Source organism: Triplophysa rosa, linkage group LG13 (assembly GCF_024868665.1).
Source record: "Triplophysa rosa linkage group LG13, Trosa_1v2, whole genome shotgun sequence".
NCBI classification, from domain to species: domain Eukaryota; kingdom Metazoa; phylum Chordata; class Actinopteri; order Cypriniformes; family Nemacheilidae; genus Triplophysa; species Triplophysa rosa.
This window is the reverse complement of record NC_079902.1, coordinates 12,895,384-12,920,034: the sequence shown is the minus strand read 5'-3', so window position 1 is coordinate 12,920,034 and position 24,651 is coordinate 12,895,384. Positions and strand designations below refer to the sequence as shown.

The window sequence follows — 24,651 nt, the reverse complement described above, 5'->3', positions numbered from 1 at the left end:
GCGCTTAATTGCCCGTGGTGTTGTTTTTTCTGCAGTTTTGACATTTGGAATGACAATGTGCTGTCAGATCTCCTATGTTTCAGTTTGGCAGATTAATCAGAAGTGACTGCGCTGAAGATGAGAAGAAACCCGGCGATATGAGCCTGTCAGTTAGTGCTGATCCAAAGCTTGCTGGTTGTACACCGAGACGGCCAACAGTATTAAAAGACTTTTATAATGTGGCAGAAATAACTAGGGGCTTGTTGCCATGGGCAGTCCAGATGCTACCGCTGTGTCTCGGATTGAAGTTAGTAACATCTTGCATCTTATTTCTCCATTTTTTATGTGCTTTTAAGATGCGATTTATCATTTAGAATCCCATGTGTCCAGCGGGCATCACCGTCCCCGGGCTCACTCACCAGACTCTTTTCCCTTTATAAGAATAGGCTTGTCAACTCATAAGTGAAGTTTAATGAGAATCAGTGATGGTTTTTTTTGCACTGAGAGTGAACAGACTGCTGTTAACTCCTCTCACTGATCCCTGAGCTGTTAAAGGAGCAGTCTGGGCTCCTTAGCCAGATCTGCACTGTAACTTTAGATCTTTATTGTCATGGTCCATATCACCTCACTGACCCCCAGCCCAATTATACAGCTGACCCAGGTTTGATGACATAACCTCTCTGGATCGGGGTGCGAACACCCCAATGGGGACCCACTGCCTGTCAGGCCATGTCGGCTCACCATGTTAAGCAGACACTTCCCAGAGTGCTCCCAATGGAGAGAGCAACCGGGAATGGCTTGCAGACAGACCATATAGAGCTTTTTCTGTTGTATATCAACTATTAATCAAAGAATGAGGCCATGATTACAATACTTGTGATGCTTAATTAATGTAGTGGAGTTAATTTTCTGTTGTTCTTTGCATTCTGACTTGCTGAGCTCATGTGGGTAAACAGTCATTCTTCTCAATCAAGTAATGTTAGTGCTTCTCTTAAGGTTAGCGGCTTAAATTTCCGCATTAGACTTTCCAGACAACATTTCTTAAGTGTAAACTTTTGTTTTTGTATGGTTGATCATAGCTAGTTATCTTTATAAAGTTATAAAATAATATGGTGGTACCAAAATAGTCCTGTATTTATATTTATGCTTGTGAGTCTAATTAGTCAAATTATGACCTTAATTATTGCGTAACACTTTACAAAAAGGTTGTATTTGTTCACATTAGTTAATGCATTAGATAACATGAACTAAAGAACAATACTTGTTTATTAGTCTAGAGTTCAGCATTTACTAATATACTGTTAACATTAGTTAATGCAACATGACCTAACATGAACGACTGTATTGACATTAACTAACATTAATAAATTAAGATTAATAAATGCTGTAAAACTATTTCGCTCATTGTTAATTCATGTTACCTAATGCATTTACTAATGTTAAAAAATACAACCTTACTGTAAAGTGTTACCAGTTATGGTCATGTAATACTCATACTGTAAAAAATACTGTAATTTTCCAAAATTGTATTGTTTTATTTACAGAATTTTCATGTATTTTTGAAATGCCAAATGTCAAATTACAGAAGACTGTGAATGTAAATTTTATGTTGAGAGTAAAATAACATAATTGTATTATACATAATTGTTCTTAAACTATTTGTTTCTGGCACCCCAGCTGCCTAAATATTACCGTTTTTTAACAGTGTATGAATTACTCCTAGAAAATCAGAAGTTAAAAAAGGACAAAGTCACACTTCTTTCTTAAAATAAGATTTTTTAATATTACTTATTATCATAAAGATATATTTACACACTTTACAGAAATAGAAAATAAAAACACAAAGCTACGCATGAAAGGAAAAAATAAAATAAGTACTCCAAGAGCTAAAGCTTATCTTTTATAAATTAGAAACAAAAAGTTCAAATATGTACACAGTATTTCAACCATTTCTGATACACTTGTTTAATTCATTTATTTATTCATTTGTTTTTGCCCAGTTCAACATCAAAACAGAGACAGGGACTGTACATTTGGCCAGGTGACTTTGATGAGCACACACCTCCCACTGAAATAAAGAGGAGGATTAATACCAATGCTGCTTTAATGTGGCCTACTAATACTGATGTAATGCCGGCCTGGTTAAACATTTGAGTTTGAGTTCTCCATAGACCGTTCGACATGGATGGGTGTGCTTAACAAACAGACCATGTGTATGAATGCATGTTTTGGATAGAGGTTTGAATCACAGAGCTCTTTATACAGTAGGTGTGAAGTCAAAGCAACTGAATTGTTAGGTCATTCTCAGCGTCTCGCTCATGGCTGAAGTTATTTAGTTGTTTGCTCAGTTGTAGACATTTGTGAACTGTTGAGATTGATTTTCCGTTAGTCGCCACATTTAACATGCGCTGTGACAAACTAATCAAAAACAAGCGACCAAATGTGTGATAAAAGCAGGGCACTTGTGCCCTAATGGACCAATTCAGTTTTGTATTGTATGTCCATTGCCTTTTGACTTTCTAAATCATTACGACGTTGAGGAACTCTCAAGAACTTCCACATGTCTATTCTTAACATACAAACACCTGCTGAATCCATTTCCACTTACATCTTGTTTGCTTTCAAGGAAAAGGTTTACAAGTGCATAGGACTTATGACGTAACAATGGAGCCAAACTGGATTGAAACACACGAAAGAATTGGAATGAGTTTCTCATAAGCTCTTTTCTCATTAAAAATAAAAAATAATATATATATAGAAAATGATTTGTGCTCTGTAAGTATAATATGTTGGTTTGCCTTTTCAGTTTGGAGTCTGGACTATTCTTTGCGGCACAAGCTCCATGAACCCGATGTGCTGATGGCGACGACGGACGGAGTCAGACAGCAAACGAAGGTGTGAAAGCTCTTTTGTGTCCACGACATATTGTGCAGCAGACAAATTTTTCTACGCTTGTATACGACCATATACACAAAAATAAAATATAGCTTTCCACGCGGTCTCGAGAAAAGTAAGCTTTGGACAACCAGCTAGACAAGAATGAGTCAATTTAATTGTCACAAGACACTGGAAAACCATTACATGCCAAAAGACGTTTTCAGGATTTATTTTTCCAGCAGCATAATGGAATTGCAAAAGTGTAGCCTTGTATGTCCGTACAGAGGTGTTGGAGGAATGCCAAATGATTGATAGGGGTCTCTTCTATAGCAAGCTTTGGATTTTGTCATATTTGTCTTTGGATGTTTGATGAAAGAGATAACCATCACCATCAGTGGGAAGGGGGTTTGGGGTTGGTTGTCGTGTGTAGCAGTGATAGGGTAGGTTTTCGCGATTCAAGGCTTGAACTGAACGGAAACACTACTCGACGTCCCTCACCGGAGGGGCGGTTCAGCTCTAGTGAAGATGGTAAAGATACATTCATGAATAACAGTGTGGATACAGGCATTACTCTGCACCTCTATCAGTACTCTTCTGACCGTTTTGGAGTGTACTGTAAGTCAACTGCTCCAGTCTTACAAATGGAAACTCATCTCTGCGTTCTGACCTACTGATGCGGAGCGCTTTCTGAAATGAAATTCAGCGTGTAAAATAATAATGGCGTGAATGGAATTATTAGTATTCACAGCCCCCTAAGATTCGATACATTTTTAATCATGGTGAGCTTGGCTGGGTGTGTCGGTGCTGTGGTTTCTTATGAAGAGCTGAGGATAAACAGCAGATCCTCCAAATCCACAGAGAAAATGACAAACGGCAAATGCCGGAGGGACCAGAATGCTAAAAAAACTATGTTGTCTAGTTAAGCATCGGAATTAGGTGTAGTTAACAGTCTCGTAAAAGCCTCTTATCTCTGCCTCATTATTGGTATCTAACTGAAAGCTACAAGTAAAGTCAAAACAGACCTCGAGGGACTACTGGGGCTTAATGACTATCATTATTACATCATAAAGATAATTCAGCTGAAAGCTAGGGGTAGGTTTGGTCATTCTTTGCCGATTTCACCGAGCTCTACGTGACTTGTGAAGGGTTTTTTCAATAGCCATCTAAAACAGATAAGCAATTGGATTTAATGACCGCGGCCATCACAGCCACCTGTGCTAAAGAAGCTCAAACCCAAAAGGCAACTGCTCCCGATGAGGAGAGAACAAATAATGGCTTGTATAAACGTAGATATGTAGCTACGGCATAAACACGAAGCTAAATGGTGCAGATACAAATCATGTGTGTTTCTTAAATAAATGCATGTAATATAGGAGCATGCAGACTTCTGTCACAGCATCCTGAGAAAATAAACTGAAAAGATGACAACAAAAGAATGAGAACCAATAAGAAATTCCAGTAATATGTCAAATAAAGGCATTAGAGTTGTGTCATAGAACCGTTTCAAGGGGGTAACACAGCCTTTAAATATCAAGCTTTTTTTGGTCTGGTGTATTTTAAACTTAAACTGCTACCATTGCCTTTATATTTGATCTTAAAACAAATGTGGCAAAATGCATATGTGGTCAAATGTTATGCTTCCCCATAATGAGAGGTAACATGTTTACTTCTCCAGGCAGCACTGTAGAGTAGATTTGCTGTTTGGCACTTCATTAAAAAGGAGAGATGGTCTGCCGTGTTCAGCAGATCACCCTGGCCGGTTAACAGTCGTGTATCTCTGCTATAAAGCAGTGTGTGTCATGGGGGAGGAGAAGAAGGCTCGGGACCGATGATCTCACACTCATCAAAGTGGAGTGTGATTTTCTAACAAGACAATGTGGCTTTATGTTTAAGCCTCTGACTGCTGATGGTTCATTGGTAGGGTGATGTGTAATGCCCATCAGACGGCACAATGAAACGATGGGGTCGCGTGAGAAGATGGATGAAATGTAATTGAGATGTGTGGCGTGGATGTGTCATTTACTGGAAACCTGATTATATCCTTTCAACAAAGCAATAATTTTCCGAGGTAATTGCATGATCTGCAATTGTAACTCAATTGATGCAGTTAAGATGCTCTCTTGGAGACGTCAGACTGTTTTTGTGTTCTAGGTGAGATGATAAAATGGATTATGAAATTAAAAGATGCTGACCTGACCGTACTGGGCCTGAGACCCTGATGAGGAAGTTCAAAACAGTGCCATAACTTTTGGTTCCCTGCCACTTCTCTCCCTCATAAACATCATTTACAAACCACTTGATAGCAATGGAACAAAGCGCTGTGGTCACCTTCACGCTGGAGAGAATTGGACTAGCACACCTCGGAGAAGAAACTGACGCTTTCAGACTATAACTGTTTGGACCAGGCTCTCCACTGCTCACACGTCATGCAAAGTGTGGCCATGAAAGGGCTCTAGAAAGCAAATGAGGAAAACCACAGGAGGAGAGAGACAGACAGAGAGAGAGAGACAGAATCTGATAGCTTGGGCTCAAAACCCCCCACCCCCTTTCCCGGCCCACAATTCTTCGTAGAGCTGAGGGTGAGTGGCTTGTCCTGGTTTTTTGTGGACAGAAGAAGAGTTGCTTGAAGAACCAGCAGGTGCTATGGACATCACTCTTCAGGCTGGGCTAGCAAAGGCCCCTTGTTGCAAGGCCCCCCAAGGCAAAGGAAGAGCGTAGAAATCAAAACCAAGGGGGAGGGCACTTTAAGCTGTGCCTGTGGACAAAAGAAAAGAAAACAAGAGTAAGGTAAGCTCTACCTGATTTTGCCAAGTGGTTGATGTCCTCAGGGCAACATATTTTGTTGATCTAAGGACAACATTTTTATAAATAAAACCTAAACCCACACCAAACCCCAACCCAAACCATAACTTACCCCTGAAATCAGAGGGAAATGATAAGTGAAACACAATGGTTGAGAAGCACCTAATCCTGGTTGGAAGATTAAACTTAAAATTAACTGTAAACTTATTTCTGAAATCTGATTGGTTGATTTAAATGTTGTCCCAGGGTCAACATGATGTTGCCCTAAGGACATCAACCACTTGGTAAAAACAGGAGAGCCAGTATGGTACAATGAAGCATCAGAGGATTTTCTGTACAGTTACTAATTGACATCATCATGATTAGTCTAAATGAGAACAACCTTTGGAACAAAATTGTAAATATGCACGTAAACAAAAAACATCACAATGAGCTACAGTATGTACCATTAATAAATTGCAGTAAATTGTAACGTTTGGCTTTCAAAAATTATGGAAACAAAATAAAGAGATAAAATGATTATTCTGCTGCATTTCATTTCACAAGTATTGTCTAATTTCCTATTTCGTTAAAAATTCACAAAGCGCACCTCCTTCCTTTCCTTTCTCTGTACAAAAAGCTCAAAATAACTCCCTGCGAGACTGTGGTTTGGTCAGATATTTTTTATGTATGTTTAGGAGTTTTCAGTAAACTCTTGTGAACAACACAATGTGTTCTCTCTCTCTCTCTCTCTCTCTCTCTCTCTCTCTCTCTCTCTCTCTCTCTCTCTCTCTCTCTTTGTGTTGTCCCTTTTATTTATTTAACACAATCAACAAAAAATGACTCATGTGTTAAAATGGCACATAATGTGCTAAAATTCTGTAACACAAAAAATGTGTTATTAAATCCTTAAATCCAGTGTGCAACATATTTGTTCTCATTTATTTTAATGTATCTTCTTTTTTATTTATTATTATTAAATCAATTATTTAAATGTGTTATTTACACTTTATTTATTTGACCTACTTTTTACATATTTTTTCAATTGAATCCAGTGATAAAATATTTTAATTTATTTTTTTCCCCTAAACAAATGTTTTCAAAGTCACAGAGTAATTATGTTAAACAGTGATCTAAGTTTTTGCCAAAACAATCGTGAATATGATTTTTGCCTATAACTAGCAGCCCTGACATCACATCAGAAAGGATCTTTGTTTTTTTTACTCTTTGAGCGAGTGATCAGTGTAGATCAGTGAGGTCATCTTTTGGACCCGTGTTTATTTTTGTGTTTTATACATGACTTCATAATATGGCTGTAGCTGTCACGGAGGTTTCTTTCAGTACAACAGTGCCCATTGAGCGATAAGGGCTATCTTTTATTTTCTTTGTTACACCTGCATATTTCTGCGTTCGAGTCATGTGCAGTACAGGATCAAAGATTCCTATCGGACCGTTTCTGCTTTTGTGAGTTATCACGTGTTGTGTTTATGTGCACTCTATGACATCAGAGGATGTGTGGGCACTTTTGTTTCAGTCAGTCGCTCTCTAATTGTACTCCCTTGGTACTGAATGGGCCAGATTTTGACTTTCTAGCTGTCTGCAGTGCCTTTGTACTAGACAGTCTAAATGCATTCTGTTTCTCTTATATGTTGTGGCATCTGGATCTTGTAATGGGCTGTTCTTGTGTTGATTGTGTTCCATTACCGCAACCTTCAGGTCTCATATTATCAGCTGAGCTTTTAACCTCCTTTTCAATTCGCAGTGAGGATGCTGTACACGACATGTTGTTAAGTTAGATCGGTTGGTCTTTAGGAGACTGTCAAGATAAGAAGTTTGTTTTTCAGCTTGTCGACAATGTAATCCGGTGTCAACTTCTTGGTTGAACCCATCCAATGTGCGATGCATTTGCTTAGGCTTCTAATGAAGACATGCTTCTCATCAGCTGGCACACTGAGCAAAATGAAAAAAGAGAAAAGCCTTTTAAGTGTGTCCGCTGTTGCCTTGTTGTGGGGTTCTCTGGCTGTTATCAGCTCTTGAGGGGAGTTAATTGCCCCGGTCATTCTGTGCCCGTTTTAGCTATAGATGATGAAGTGTGAGTCTACGTTTCTCACACTGCGGAAAATGTGACTTGTTGTACACAAGCCAGATGCGGGTCAGACACTTTAGTGGGAGTCCCATTTGGGGAATGGACTTACTGTACAGTGTCATACAGTGATTTTCACAACATGCTGTATGTTCTGGCAAGTCTCTTTGGTAATAAGATGTCTGCCAGGAAAATGAATTTAAATGTCATAGAACTCAAATATAACAGTTAGTAGTCTTTCATTTTGACAGTTAAAAAATATTGAAGGTCCAGTGTATACAATTTAGCGACATCTAGTGGTGAGGTTGCGAATTGCAACCATCAGCTCAGTCCACCCCTCCCCGCTCCATTTCGAAGTACTACAGTGGTTGTCAGAGCTAAGATGTCACATATACACATTGGACCTTTAACTGTAAAGTGGATTACTCTGGATTACAAAAAGAGTTTGGTTCAGTGTTTTGCACATTCGGTCTTGATTGGCACGCTTGTCTCTTCAAATGGGCCCAAAGGAATGTGGGTGAATGTGCTAAAGACGTGAACTTTGAACCCTAGCAGGGCAAGAAGGAGCCGAATGAAAGGGAAATGGTCGTCTTGTTTGGGATTGAAGGGCTGTTTGTGGAGTCTACATTGTGAGCCACTCAGGCGTTCCTTTTAATGGAGCTACAACTTCCTGCAGCTTACCCTCATCATGCTGCCAGTTTTCTAGGGTTCCAAACAAGCGTTGACTGCCACCAAAAGAATTTGTGCTTTTTATTGGACGGGCTGCACTTTGAAGAGTTGTCCCCTGAGTATAGACTGAGATGCAGAGGTCTTGCTCTGTGTTTACCTGTGACATCATAATTCATCATCCTTTAGAACTGATGATGCAAATGAATAGGACTTATTTACCAAAAGGCAATATTGGGCGAAATTAATTCACCATAGATTGTAAAACCGTGTTTGATTTCTTAGCGTTTAATGCTTTCATCTCTCTCCCCTTTTAAAAACGATTAACTATGCTATAAAGAGCTGACTTGTCTTTCTCCATAGATTCAGTTTTATATGAGGCTAATTTATGGCAAGACTCGGCAGGCTAGTGTTATGGACTCCTGTGGGGATATTGTACCGTCTCGAGTCATCTTGGTCTGTGGGGCCATGTGTGAGAACGCTGTGAATTCGACCTTACTTATCGTCAGGTTTTGTTATCCATTTTTCTTTCTTTTAAAATCTCTAGTTGCTGCAAAGCTGTGGGTCACCTTTTCAGTACAAAGACTGAAATGATAAAAGGTAAACATTCTGATACGATCTGTCAAATACGCTGCTGTTATTTATTGACTTTGTAAATGATATTCTGTCTTACTTTGAAATCTTGACTTGGGTGCTACATCACTGGCAATTTCACAGAGACCGTGTTTGTAAGAAGTGAAAGATTAAAGTATTTGCCTGAAGAAATGTTGATCTAGACATTTAGTTAAATATTCTTGTGGTTCGGGATTTTAATGAATGTTATTATTAGTTAGTGATCTTAATTGGCATTATTAAGATAATGGAATAATAATGGAATCAAATTTGTATTCTTGGTATGTCTGTTTAATACAACATTTACAATGTATTATATTCCACTTTGTATGTTTTTTGTAGATCTACTGGAAGAGGACCACAGAGGCCGGCAGTCTGAAGTCCAGTTTTTCTGTGCCAAAAGTAATTTATAATTCATGAAAGAAGTGTATGAGCGAGCTGGATTCTGTCAATCACAGTTTTCTTTTCCTTATGTTATTCTCCAGCTTTTCCAGTTTCCCTCAGTATGTACATTACTCAGAAAAGGAGAAAAGCGCTGGTTCTCTCAAGACTGCTTCACAGAACCATTCCATTTAGAAATTAAAATGTATATTGTATCATATTGGTTATTTTGTTTTGCTCTTATTGGTTCTTTGAGGTTACACATTATTTTGCTATAGTATCATATGTCAAACTGACCTTGCTCTAAAATGGCATGGGCCCCTTATGAGAGAGGCGGGGTCGAGGGCGTCTCCTCCTCCAGCCAGAAGGTCTTTGGTTCCGGCCGGCTCGAGCGGAGTTCTGCCGCAAAGGAGTCCTCATGCTGCTCATCTCCTCGAGCTCTTTGCTATGCTCGGTGGAGGCCATTGGACCTGCAAACATAAATAGAGTATGTGTTAATAATGTAATAAAAGATCAAACATGTTATACACAATTACATGCACTTGTTCATTTTTAAAGCACCTAGGTGACTTTTACTTAAAGGTGAAGTGTTTACCACACAAAATTGCAAAATAGACAAACAGCCCTGCCACACTATTGGTTGAGCCAATCTTACATCTTCGTTTATATTCTCTAGAATAAAATATGACTTATGACCTATAATACAGGTTTGTTTACATCCAAAGCTTTGAACTTCTCCCATCACCAAGTGTCTGTCTCAACAGCACTGCGGAGACGCCTGTCCTAAGCACATATTTGCCCGCGCGACTGTGTGCCTGCACGCACCCTCATGTGAGCTTGCCCAGATGTTTCCAGTCATCTTCCAATAAGTGTGAGTAGATCCATTAAGCCTGTCTCATATCCACAGCTTGATCCACATCAATGCGTCTCTAACCTCTCACCTCTTTAGAAAAATCAAACAAGTCGTCCAGAGAGAACAAACATTCTGGGAGGTTTCGGGAAGACCTTGATCTGTGCCACTATCTGATGTCACTGATCTCCCATTCAGGTTCTCAATTGGTGTTTTGTTTGTGTCTTTCCACAAAAAGTTCCCAGTGTTCCCAATGATGGAAGCTATTGGAGCAGAAATTGAGTCTACGTTGCTGAAGGAGATAAATGGGAAAGCTTGCTTGGTCAATCAACAGTTATGTTTCTTGGTGTGTGTTCAGGCCACTGCTTTCCAATTCCTTATTCCAAACTTTGCACATTATTGTTTAATTCATTCGGTTTTTCCCAATTCATCATCTTTTCATTTCCTTCTACGTTAACCTTTGTGCCTATGTTTGTCTTTAACTCCAACACATGCTAACATGCAGCCGGAAAAAACGACCTCCTCAAAAAAGGAATCTTTCAGTAAGAGCTCAACAAATGCCTATCCTTGAGAGTAAACAGAGAATCCCATTAACCTTTTCCCAGCGAGAACTTGAATGAGATTACTCTCATTGGGTCAAGACATTCCTAACATCTCCCTAGGGAGTGACAGACAACTAATATTAGGAAGACTTCAGGGAGCAACTTTTTTTGAAAATATACCCCAAACAATTTCTTAAAATAATAAGATTCAGTGTAAAAATAAACCCAATGTAACAACTTTTAGATATTAAAGGGACAGTTCACCCAAAAATGAAAATTCTGTCTTTTTTACTCATCCTCGCCTCGAGTTGTTCAAAATCTGTATCAATTTCAGAGAAAGAAATTTGGAAGAATGCTTGTAACCAAACAGTTCTTGGCCACCATTGACTACCATAGTCGGAAAAATCACTGTGGTAGTCAAAAGTGCCCCAGAACTGTTTGCTTTACATTCTTCTTCCCAGTTTGAGTTGTATATGTTGACCCAAAATCGTATTATATTAAATACAAAAGGTTACAAAAAAGTAACGTTTTTGTCATTGCTAGTAACATAATGTTTTTCCTTTGCTCATAATAAAAAGCAGCTACGTAATCTTATATCAACCGCTAACCATGCAGCATTAAAAGAGATTCAAGTCTATGAGCCACAATATGTTGTTTAACAGTGTGCGTGTGGTAACAGGGCTAAACATGTTGCTCCTAGGCAGCTTATGCTTCAAATATCCTCAAACTGTATTTTGTAAATTCCTGACAACTCAAATACGAGTTATTCGCAAGCTAATCGCTTTTAGCTGACATATTACACGTTTGCAGCAGACTAATACCCCGAACAGTGGGTTAATTCATTTGCCCCCACAAAAGAGCTCCGTTGCATATTTCAACATCTCGTGAAAGAAGGAAACCACACTAAAACCCGTCATGCTAATCCCAGCATTATCCTCCTGCTATTGCTCCACGTACAAAATGAATAAAGCAGGTTTACGCATTCTGTCTGCATTCAAATCATGTCTTGCTAATCTGGGCGGTTTAACATGTAAAAAGGCTCCATATCTGAGCTGCTCCAATGGACTAATAGGACATGTCCCATCCTATTGGATCTTTAAAACACTTTAAAAAGATTTTCGTGTGTGAGAAAGAGACTAGAGGTCGCAGCGGAGATCTCATGAGAATTCCTTTATGAGATGGCTAATTTATAGGAATTCGTATGAAAATGTATTGGAAATAAAGCAATAATGAAGCCCCACACCCATAGTGTGAAAGATTGAATGGATATGAATTAGCCGCCTCAGAAAATAGTCACTAATTGCCAAGAGAATGTGTTCCCCATTCTTATCTTTTCAGTACCACAATCACATTCAGCCCAATATATTGTCCCCCACAGCAAGAGCAATAGTCTTGAAATGTCTTTGAGGGAGCAACCACACAATGTTCATCTTGGCAGGCAGCAGAAGCTGTAATTACACCTGGACCGACTGAGCCGAACACAGTACATCAGCCCGGCTCTGCGTCTGTCATAACCCCCTCCGTAATGACACGATTTAGATGTTTCCTGCCATCACGAGCTGACAGGCAGCATTTGCTCGCCGCTTAGCTTCTGAGAAGAAAACATCTCTCGGAAAATTCTCATTTTGGCCTGCAAACAAGAGGAGGCATGTACTGAAAGCTTGTAAAAACGATCTCTGTTGAGATAAGAACTATTTATTAACGTTTAGACATGCATTAGATCAGGGATATTTTGAGCACTTAGAATCAGCCTTTATCGTCTATTTTACAACTTTTGGCTTGTTCTCAATCTGCACAGCTCCTTGAGTTACTCAGAGGGCTGCCGTATCTTTCCAGGCTCTGTGGCGAATGCAAAGTGACAAGAGCAATAACCGTGGATATACCGTAATAGATGGCATATGCTGATGTGATCTTGCCTTAACTTGTGTGCTTGTTTACCAGACCCTCACAGGAATGAAAATGCTCTGGCCTCCTTATTGCATTAGATCTGTGCTGATAGAGGGCCTACTTTCAACTGCTGTAATACCTTCCAGGTTTACCAGCGAATGACAAGCAAGTTATATTCTGATAGATGCTTCTCACGATACAGCAGTCTTCTCTAAAGACCTTGAACCCTTAAGTGTGACTTTGGGATTATCCTTCCAATGAAAGTCCAAAGGCTGCAAAACCCTCCAATTAAAGTGTAATAAAGTAAGAATTTTGCCAAGACCAATATGTGGAAGTCACCACAATTTTGAGTTTTAGTGGCTGGAAGTGTCTATTCTCCAATTGCCCTGTCCCACCTCACCACACTCCTATCCATTAAGTTGACTTTTTAACATGACCGCCTCGCAGTGCTTCGCCTCCCCTGGACACCTTGTGTCTGATAGTGTGTCCCTGTAAATCCCAGCGCTGCCTCATAGCCGAGAGAGTTATCCAGAGAGGGGGCCCGGTGTAGGCAACGTTTATAAAGGGCGAACAGTATCTGATGAATGGTTTGCTGAATGTCTCGGACTGGCCTAAATTTACAATACACACAACACATAAATAAAGAGCCACGACTTTCAATAACTATAAAGTTTAGGCTAGTCAGAGGACCTTTAGGCTGAGGGCAACAGATGGATCTAATCTTATACTCACCGCTCCAGGAAGTGAGAGATTAGATCTACTTACACGCAAAGCAGAACCAGGTGAGGAGAGGGCAGCTTTTATTTATGGCGGGTTGTAATACGTGCATTATCTCTCCTTATGCGTTTCCCCTTCTAACACCACCCACTGGCCATCTTGACTCAACCGTACGCAACAAACAGTCAATGCGAATCAAAATTTGTTGTGCTAGGTTGGTTTGTTTACAGAATGTAATAATCATAGTATTGATTTATTGACGTTGTTTACAAAATAATCTGTGTTATTTCCCATTTTTTAGAAAGCAGTACAGAACAGGAAGATGGATGCAGCATGATGAGAAAACTGTGCCTGGTTATTTGTCAGACATCCAGCTTCTCACTCTCCACAGCTTGAGTCATAACAGTCATAACAGCTCTTATTAGGGCGTCTCCGCCGTCATGCATAATGGATACAGGCAAAAGAGCCACATCAGAAGTCAAAGGTGATACAAAGTGTTAGTGAGCTTTTGTGTATTATGTCGTCATTTGTTTGTAATAGCAGCCTAAAGCTTGTCAGTGTTTGTGTTGAGTCTAATGTATGAATGTCTGCTCTGTTTGATGAGATGACGTTCATATGTTGAAAGTTAACATCAGTAAGACACAAACCGTACTGACGATCATATTTTATGGATTTCATTTAGCATTATTATTTATATTATTAAAGGCACTAAGAGTTCTATAGAATGCAACTAAAAAAATGTGGCTTTTTATTCCCTCTGACTCCTTACATATTTTTATTGTTATTTTAAACTTCTATTGTTTTGTTTTATCTATACTTGAGCTTTTATCTTTATCTTCATTTTCTTTTTTATCATCAATTTTATTTCATATTTTTATATTTTGCACAGTTTGCCAGATTTCACTGCAAGTTGCATACTATAATTTTATATAAAATATTACAGTATTATATTTGATGGTGTGTAGGAAAAATGTAATCTTTAATAAAATCAATATTTTTGTATCTTGCAACTTGCACTATGAAAGATGTTCCATTTATGCTCGGTCTCACTAAACAAATGCATCCTTTACAGCCCTTGAATAGCTTCTCAATGTAGCATACTATAAAATTATATAAAATATTACAGTATTATATCATATTATATTTAATGGTGTGTATGACAAACAAAATCTTCAATCTTCAATAAACATCCAGTATTTTTTTCTGTTTTAAAGGTTTTAGGAAAGCGCAACTTCTCTCCAGACACCCTTGGTCGTGAATCGCTGCTTTAGGAGACAAATGCACACGTAAGAATACATTTTGGTTTCTTGCATCTTTTCTGCTCGGTCTCACTAAACAAATGCATCCTTTACCGCCCTTAGCCAAAGAATTTGCAAATGCACACCATTTATGTTTTATGAATGAATGCGTGTGTGTGCATGTTTTCCGAAGGTTGTTTGTGCTTTAAGTGTTGCTCTGCATATGTGCGATGAGAGGCGTGGAGTCCCACGGGGGTGTAACCATAGCTGGCGGCGTGTGACGTCAGAGGCGTGATCCCCTGCATCTCAGAGGACCTTCATTCAGTACAGCAGAAGAGAAAGAGAGCTCCACACTTAGCTGCTTTTTTTCTCCGCCACACACGCAGGCATGCCAATTTGATGCCGCTAAGACTATCCTTTAGCTAGTCACACTTGATCATAAGCATTATGCTTACATTGAGACACGTTAATTAGCATGAAACACTGGTATGAATCACTTGCCTAGCTCATAAATGAGACCTTGTTACAGTGTGCCTCACCAAATTTCTTAACAGTGTGCTATTATGTCCCTAAATATACCGCTTCTGATATGGAAATTAAGTTAAGCAAGCCTTGAGCAGCATCTGAAATAAGCAGCCTCGCATTCGGAGGGGTTTTTGAAGCTGCTGCTTATCGCATGCCTACCAGTAGCACAGGGCCTTGGCATAAACTGGTACCAATCTCAAGCGTGCTCTCAAAACAAGTTTCCATGGCAGCCGCTGTGAAAGGCACTTACTTGAACAAGCCAACGACACTGTGGGTCGGAATGGATTGGGTTTCCTCCATCACAAATTTCAGCACAGGTCCATTATTAGGGCGAGGGAGACAGAATGATCACTTAACCCTTTGTGTCAATGTGGTTGTCCTGCATCATCAATAAACAATCTACAGTTAGTTCAGAATGCAGCTGCCAGAGTTCTAACCAGGTCCAGAAAATACGAATAACATAACCCCAATGTTATCATCCCTTCACTGGCTACCCATTAAGTATCGTATTGACTTTAAAGTTCTTTTTATTACTTATAAAGCCTTAAACGGTTTAGCCCCTACCTACATAACAGAGCTTCTACCACACTACAACCCATCACGCTCTCTAAGATCTCAAAACTCCAGACTTTTGATAACACCTAGAATAACTAAATCCACCAAAGGGGGTAGAGCTTTCTCATACGTAGCACCTAAACTCTGGAATAGCCTCCTCGATACTATATGAGGGTCAGACACACTCTCCCAATTTAAATCTAGATTAAAGACACATCTTTTCAGCCAAGCATTCACTAATACATAGCTAATGAACAGCAGCTACGCTAATTATTCTCTTTCTGCCCTCGCCTCGGGATGCCCATCCCGAGGTAGGGAGAGATTCCGCCAGGCCCAGATGAACGTCATATGCCCATCCCCAACTAGAGATTACGCCAGCTACATCGGAAAATCCCGTGCCATCCTCCTGCGAGAGCCTGCGGACTGATTGACCATCCCAGCTCCATCCAAGGCAATTCCATCACCACCCAAGAAAAAGGCGACCATCTGACCGGCCCAGGTCAGACAATTCCATCCCCAACTGAGAGCAAAGACAGACTACTTGTCACATTAATGCTAAATTTACAATACTTGGTATTTAATGCTAAACTTACATCACATGACAGCAGTTTTAAGTTATAGCTGCACTCAGTGACTTTGATTGGAGGTTGCTGGGTGGGTGTTTGTAGGGAGTGGGGGGGCTTGTTGGTTGTGGTTCGGGGCGTTTCATTGTTGGGACTGTGTGGGTCTGGTCTGTTTGGTCTTGTTTTGTGGTCGATGTCGGACAGCTGAGGAATAAAGTTAATTATGCCATTACTATTTTTCCCTGGCTGTTGTCTATTGTTGATCGCGGAATGGGACCGGGTTGGACCTGCACGGTTTCGGCGGGTGGGGCTTCCTGGGTCGCGGCTCGTGGGCTCTCCCTGTTCTTCGTGGACGTTGCTCGGTGGCTTTGGTCGGGGTCACTGAGTGCAGCTATGACACATCAGAGGAGATCTGGCCCTCCCGGCTGAGCCTGGTTTCTCCCAAGGTTTTTTTTTTCTCCATTTATTCATCATTGGAGTTTTGGTTCCTCGCCACAGCAGTGCAGTGTTGGCTTGCTCACCAGGAGACTGCATTTATTTATTTATTCATTTATTTATTAGATATTATTTATTATAATGATCTTGCTTGGTCTATAAACACCATGCACTGTGCTGTGTTTTACCTTTCTGTGTTTTTCTTATTTTCTCCTGTAAAGCTGCTTTGGAACAATGCACATTGTGAAAAGCGCTATATAAATAAAATTGAATTGAATTGAATTGTCAATCCTGTGGCCGGTGGTTAAAGTGGTTTCCTCTGTTTTTCATTGCAGCTGTGTTGTTTGATATTCAGTAGTGTGCTCGCGTGATAGCACGAGACTTGCGAGGGGAGATGAAGGCTTGCATTGACTTTTGGGACTTGCTAGAGTGTGGCTTTAGGAAAATCAAGATCTTAGGTTCGATCCCCCAAATGTAAAATTGCAAGAAAACTTTACTCCGTAGTTCATTGACTTTCCCACACCCCACCCCCGAAAACTGCTCCACTTTGAGCTCTATCACCGAGTTGTACTCTGATAAAAGTGGCTGTAGCGTTTTGTCACCGTTCTGTTCTCTGATCATTCCTGACAGCCTCAGATGGTGCGCAGCCTCGCAAGCACACTACACATGACCCAAATTAGTGCTAAGCTATAATAATGTGGTTAGAAATGGCCCGGTTCCGAATGATCTGAGAGCTGCAGGTTCAAAGCGCCACGGCTGCCACCTCGACTGCTAATGATGTGCCGAGAGAACTCGAGAAACTGAGAGAAGGCTGATTAAGACTCGTTCTGACTTTTTCAGCAGCTCTTCAGTCTGGCAGGGGTGAATCATTGGGTAGAGGTTACTACAGGTTGGACCTTTAAGTACAAAGAAATCAGAGAGCCAATCATGCAAAGCATCTTAAGTGAGATTTCTTCTGAATTGGCTTCCAGGGCAAACAGGATTTTACCTCCTGAGACCTAGTCAGCAGTGGTCGGCTCAAACTCAGCATGTCAGTAATGGTCAAGAAGGTACAGCTCCCGTCTTTTGCCTTAATCTCTAGAAACAGCAATGAAATCCACCGGCTCTTTATTGGCCATGAACCACATCTAGCCCGACTATTGTGTTGTTAGCCGTAAACCATGCATACTGTCTTTAAGATAGTGTGGTGGTGCAGACTTCAGTCTCGGGCCCAGTGCCGAGCTGCTGAGTGAGAGCTGAATAGGGTGCCTACCAGTGCATGCTGGGATATTTCCAGCTGAGATCACACATTTTCATCTCTAAACAATCAGTCATGAAAGACACATATGTGTCATGTGAATGGACATCGCTTGGTGTGGGGTTAACAGCTCGCTGGTGAATGGCTCTGTTGTGTTAGCAAGGACGTTTGACAAAGACGCAATTTCGTTGTATAAAATTCGCTGTTTCTCACGGTTACTTTGTGGGTCAGTGCTGGCGAAGTTACAGGTAATATTCATTCATGGTCAGTTCATTTTCCGATTTTGTTTATGTATGTTATTGTATTTACCGGAGTGTTTAACCCCAAAAAGATTAAATGTAAAGCTTCACAATCCCTGAGTAAACTGTTTGCCTGAATTGTAGATATTTACAGAACTCATTTCCAAATTCTGCATGCTTGTATTACAAACAGACTTATTCTTTCAGCGTGAGGCCTGCATGGTATGTTTTCCCCCAGAATTCTTTGTTTCATATGAAATATAAGATGTGGTATTAACAAACAGACAAATGCATATTTTTATGGATTTACTTGAATAATATATTTACGTTTTGATTTGCTCCCTCCAGACATTTGAAAAACATTGTCAAGTGAGCTATTCAGATGTATTTACAGCGAACTGAAAGACGTAAGATTTAACAAGAATTCATTTTAGTTTATATGACGTTGGTTCATGAGTGATACAAGTACAGAGGTGCCTCGGCCTCATTTAATATGCACTACACTCCATTTAAAAGATCAGCGAGGATTTTGTGTCTTGGGTTTATATCGGCCGTATATTATTTAGAGCAATAAAATTAAAGGTATAACACAGATATCCTGATCCCCGAGGCTTGGAATTATGGGTCCTCCCAATGGACGCATCCATAAAGTGTTCCAAAAACTCTCCAACACTTCTCATAAACAAGCCATTTAGTTTCTAGCAGCCATTCGGTCCTCAGCTGTGTTTCTGAACAGACTTTATGAAAATCTAGTTAATTTGACATGAAATAATCTGGTAAAGGTGCAAAACACAGTGTAGTTTTCTTTTGTCAGAAAGCGGTCCTATGTACTCTTGTCTTTCTCATTCCATACTTTTCAAATTGAGCATGAAAATAATTAAAGCACATTTTGAAGTATTTATTCTGCATTTTGCCATGCTGTTCATAAAAATGTCCACTCCTATTGTATCGCAACCACAATAATGTAATGTTAAATATTTGAAAAGGGAGCCGTAAATCAGGTTAATATTAGTTCCCAATGGATGCAGTCAGACGTTTGGTATATCTGGCTTTAATTAAAAAGTCAGGCAATGAGAGGCAGATTTTGGGGGTGTTGAGGGGATGTGTTCTCAGATGTTTAGTGGTAGGGGTCTAGCTAATGGTTTGTCTGTGACCCAGGGGATTGTGGGTATGGGAGACATGTAGCTAAGCCAGATGCATAAGTGTTGCTCTGAAAGAGAGCAGGAGTGCAAGCATCTGAAGTAATTCATGTCCTTTGTATTTTCCGCATTTGTCCACCTGCAAATTTGGGAAGGCAGGCAAGACCACCAGCTGTGAAGTTTTAAAGGCCTTTTAATATTTTAGTGCCTGTGTTCTTCACCACATAAGAAGGTTGTACAGGGTTTTCTTCGTATCACACAGCTTCGATCGCACTTTTTATTTCTCTTTGTTTCTTTCTCTCTTTTCATCACTAACCTTCAGGATATTTCTTCTCTGCGTCTGTTTAAAGGTGGAGGTTATTTGATTTTTTCAGAGGGCTCTGAATTGCTTTATGCTGGTGTATGGCAGTCACAAACGTCAGACGTTCGCTTTACTGTAGCCACTGGGGAGTGTTTCTGAAAGGTTATTCTTATGTCTTTGTGGCGTGAATAATGATCGAGCTCAGAAAATGTACTCTTTTGTAAAGGGCACACTTTTATTGCTTCTGGTTTCTAAAGTCTGGAGCTGTGTAGCTGGCAAATAAACACTTCCACAAGCCACAGCAGATATTTGTGAACTATTTTTAAAAGATGCAACAAGTTGCTGGGCAAAGCCGAGGGCCCAAATGAACGTGTGTTCCTCTGTTACAATGAGAACTACAGTACAAACAATAATTCTTGAAATACATCTTACATTAAAGGGCTCAGAAAATAAAATACTGGCATGTTTTTCCAATCCATTTTTGTGTTAAGAACACAAACGTAGAAAGTTTTGAAGAATTGTTTCACATGACTTTCTATAAAATGACAGCAACCAGGACAAAACAACACCAAAAGCATCTAATAAATATATAAACAGTAGTCGCTTTGACTTAAATGCCTGGTTTCACAGACAAGGCTTAAGCCTAGTCCCAGACTAAAATGAAAGTTTGAGCTGTCTTAACTGAAATAAAATTGCCCTGTTATATCTTAAAATATGTCAGTGCCATTGTTTTGTCTCAAGGTGAACACCAGTAATTTTTTTATCTAAGGCATTTTAATAAAAGCGACCTAAATATCCTAATTTAACTAAGGCATAGTCCTGGCTTAATCTAAGCCTTGTCTGTGAAACCGGGCCAAAGTCTTTTAAAGGTAATAAAAATCATTTATGTGAGTTCAAAAATGATTAAATTGTGTTTGGTTGCATTTCTAAAAATCACATAATTTACATTTTTCTTTTAACTGTTTCTTTAGTATTTAGCTATTATTCAAACATTTCAGTGTGTATATACTTCATTTACCAATTTTTGATAAATCACACTGTAGTATCACAGTTAACCAGTCATCATTTCTGAAACACCATAGTGGATATCCAGCTTACTCATAAAACAGATCTGAGTCATTGACCTTCTTCGTGCACCGTATGTGTGAGCATGTGCACGTCTGCGTGTGTGTACGCTTGTGAAACAGAGGAACTCGGCCAAAACTCCATCACACCTCAAAGCACTGCTGAATGATTCTACATAATCCTGTAATGACCTTTCCGTAGCGATCATCTCTGTCATGCTGCTCGACCGCTATTACCATGTTATCGCTGGACATCTGGAAAACTTTGCCTATTTGTGTTCTCTCCACGGCCCCTATCAAGGTTGTAGCCGCAAACACCTTCTTCGCATTAGGTGAGCGAGTGGAAAAAAACGGAGTTATGATTTAATGCTTCCTGCATGCTGTTAGCACAGGGCCACTGGTGTTGTTTCTCAAAATATCCTGCCCTCTTCCCTCTTTCTTCTAAAAAGAAACATTGTGCGGCTGAAGATTTCCTAATGAGCCCATTATTTGTTTTGCAGGGGTCTCGCTGACTCAGGACGCGCGGCTTCACGCGAGAGAGGCATGTCCGCGCAAGATCTCCGACGCCACATCAAAGTTTAATACCACATAATAGCATTGTTGACAGTTTGCGTGAAATCGCCCCTTCGCTCAGAGCTGATTTCAAACGGATAACGCTTGAGATCTGATCTCCACGCTCTCACCTGCTCGACTCTGACTGGACAAAGGACAAACCAGACAGCTAAAATTACACCATCTCAAGGCATCCGTGCATGTGTGCGTGTTTGCTTCCTCGTCTGTTGTTTTCTGAATCGCCTACTGTATTTTTCGAGGTGCCTATCCCTCACTTCCGTGACTCTGGAAGATGAGACTGCGACATCAAATTCAAACTGACAACCCGGAGTGCCTGAACTGTTTCCACAATATGAAGTGTTTACATACCAGGCTTAAGAGCAATGAGAGTGGAAGACAGATTGCTTTCAGGATGAATTATGAACGGCTCATGTGGGAAGATTTACCCATTCTTAAGGGGAAGCCCATTACAAGGCGAGCAGATTGAGGTATGCAGAGATGAGATTAGCAGGACCACGGCCGTTCTGCTGGGTGACACTAAATGCCTACCTGAGGTGGAGGTAATGAAGCACTCGTCGCCTGTTGCACCTTGACTTCTCCCGCATGTCCCCACCCTATTTCAACCTCGCCCCGATTACCCTGTCGCACGCGCGCCTGCTCTGGCAATAGATGGCAATTTCCAGAAAACTCCCAGAAAACGTTTGTCTTGAGATGAAAGGCTTCACACCCGCTGCCTACACACCGAGCCTCTTCCAACACCTTCCCGCGACAGCGCACAGCTCCGGCTCCCCACGGATCCCTCTCCCCCACCTCATCATGCTTAATGCTCTCAATGGAGATAATGCTAGTCATAACGGAAGGCTGGGAACAAGCAAGCGCTCTGACCCGGACCCAGATCGGGCATTATGAGCCAAAGCCGTCCAGTATCCACAGCCTAAGGAAATGGAGCTGGACGTGCTCCACGCACGCACGCATGCAGGGGGGATGAAAAACGACACTGACCGTAGCGCAAGCTAATTGCTTCCCATTTGCTTGCGCCGAGATAAAAATAGCAGCACTGAAGGCGCGTGGAAACGCGGGGCGTAAGGTGCTCTGCGCGATTGCTGTTTGATACGCTGAGTATCTGCTAGCCAGCACCCTTAACACACACACTCTTTGACGTACACACACTTCAGCTCCCCTCCTCTCAAACACACATGCTTCCCAGCAGTCGCACATGGATTGGTGTCAGACTTTAGAGAGATTCAGGCGTTTACACAAGGGCCACAGTTGTTTTTTAACACGAGCCTGTTACCTGCACCACATCTGCAGGGTGGCCACTGGTCACCTGACTCAAGCGCTCAGCTTTAAGACTTCTTGATGAAAGCACTGTGTGTTTTGCTTTGTTATGCTTAGAGGTGGATGATAAATAATATGATGTTTCAATGCAATTGCATAACAGAATAGCAGGTTGAGCATCCAAACTCCTCATCTGTGCACCTTCAGCTTAGTGATAGAACGAAAATACCTTCGATGATGTGGCACAGCCCATAGAAATAGATGAAATCCACCTTGAAACATCTACAGTAACTGTAAGTGCCAAGACTCCAGGCGTTTTTCGCGTGAAATCCAACCCGACTGAATGAATTATACAACCATCTGCCGTTTTTAACACCACATTAGATGCACCACAATATCACGTAAGCGTTTACCTTACGTACACCAAGAGCACATAACCCTAGAAAGCCAAGCTATACATGAAACCAGCAAGAATCATCATTGCAAGTCCTTCTAAATCAGCAAGTAATCCTCGGATGCCATGATAAACTTCACGTGAAATAAGCACAATAACAAGCCAAACCTCTGCAGTGCAGTACAGCATGCAGCCAGGTGCCGCTTGCCTCCTCTCCCAGCCCCAGAAGGCTAACCATGCTGGGTAACTGATCAACTACAGCTGCCCATTCCCAAGGCTAACAGCATAGGAAAAAAGATAAACATGGGAGGCTCCGGGCGGCAGCCGTCACGCTCCAGACTTACCAGCACTGGCTGAACACAGCAGAGAAACCACCAGCACAATCACCAGCGTCAGGATCTTCACATTCATTTCTGCTCTCCCCTCCTTTTCTCTGTGAGTCGCTAGCTGATATACTGTAGTGGTGTGTGTGTGTGTGGATGGGAGGGAGGGTGAGTGAGCGAGAGAGAGAGTGAGAAAGGGAGAGAGACTGTTTGCTCCTCGGTGCGTGCGTTTGTCTGTGCGTGTGTGTGAGAAAGAGAGAGACAGTGGGTTTGTATATCTGTGTGCAAGCGTGTGACAGCGCCGCTCTGAGATCGAGGGCAGGTTTCGGTTGTCTCGGTTCTTCCGCGGGGATGCTCGGTTTTCCTTTAGTGTTTTGGAAGCTCGTGCCAGGTCCTGTAAAGCTGTTAGCGTGGAGAGAGTCAGCCTCAGTGGTACTTCTGCGTAAGCTGTTTGACTTGGATTAGGAGCCCGAGTTCCTTTACGTCGCTTATGTATCCCTGACTCGAGGGGTCATGGAAAGGGGCCTCTCCCCCACACCACCTTCTGTATTAACCCTCCCACTGTGGAGAGAGAGAGAGAGAGAGAGAGAGAGAGAGAGAGAGAGAGAGAGAGAGAGAGAGGAAGGGCTTTATGATAATATCTAAACAGATACCCTTTTCAGAATGGTTTCGGTGGTCCATGTTGGAAACCACCGAAAACAACTCCACATGAGACCTGGACATGAGATGGATGGAAAGATGAGAGCGGCTTTTCTTATCACATCTACCACGTATGCAGTGGGGGCTAGTAGTCTAAGACCACACTGAAAATCTGATATTCAAAATTAAATTTAAACTCATTTTAAGTTTTAGGGGTTAGGACATTTTGAAACAAAGGTTATGATATAAAAGATTTAAGGTTCGGCAGTATTTTTAGGTCGCTAGACAAATAAATACATTTGTGATCATGTGAACTCTTGTGTATTGTAGATGAGGTCAGATTTTCTTGCTTTCACACAAGATGGGCTTTGAAAAGCTCTCATGCTGCCTGGGAGAGCATCATGAGGTTTGCACAGAGTCCATAAGTGCATTTGGTCACTTTAAAGGATAGTTCACCCAAAAATAAAACTTAATTTATTCACCCTCATGTCATTCCAAACCTGTATGAAGTTCTTCTGCAGAACACAAAAGAATATATTTTAAAGAACGTTGGTAACCAAACAGCTGTGGCCCCTTTAGACCACCTTTTTTTAGGTAAACTGTCCCTTTAAGCAAAAATTAAAAATGATCTATTCTGCATTTTATTTAAACAGTTTTAATGAAAAACCTTTAACCAACATAAATAAATGCTGTAAAAACATTTGGACATTATGTCTGCACATTTTAAAACTTTTCTCCAGCTTGTGTTTCACATTGGAAGGCACTCTGAGGAAAACTTATCAGACTCCTTGTCT

The 24,651-nt window shown here is 40.8% G+C and overlaps 1 protein-coding gene across 1 annotated transcript; it reads right to left on the bottom strand.

Moving 5' to 3' along the window:
- Positions 1 to 1,757: 1,757 nt before the first annotated feature.
- apln (apelin) lies at positions 1,758 to 23,682 on the bottom strand. The gene is made up of 3 exons (XM_057349496.1): positions 23,240 to 23,682; positions 9,677 to 9,849; positions 1,758 to 5,611 (listed from the first exon to the last, which is right to left on the bottom strand). Exons 1-2 carry the CDS (start codon positions 23,304 to 23,306, stop codon positions 9,683 to 9,685), a joined length of 234 nt encoding a protein of 77 aa, XP_057205479.1. The 5' UTR covers positions 23,307 to 23,682; the 3' UTR covers positions 1,758 to 5,611; positions 9,677 to 9,682.
- Between the last annotated feature and the right edge of the window lie 969 nt (positions 23,683 to 24,651).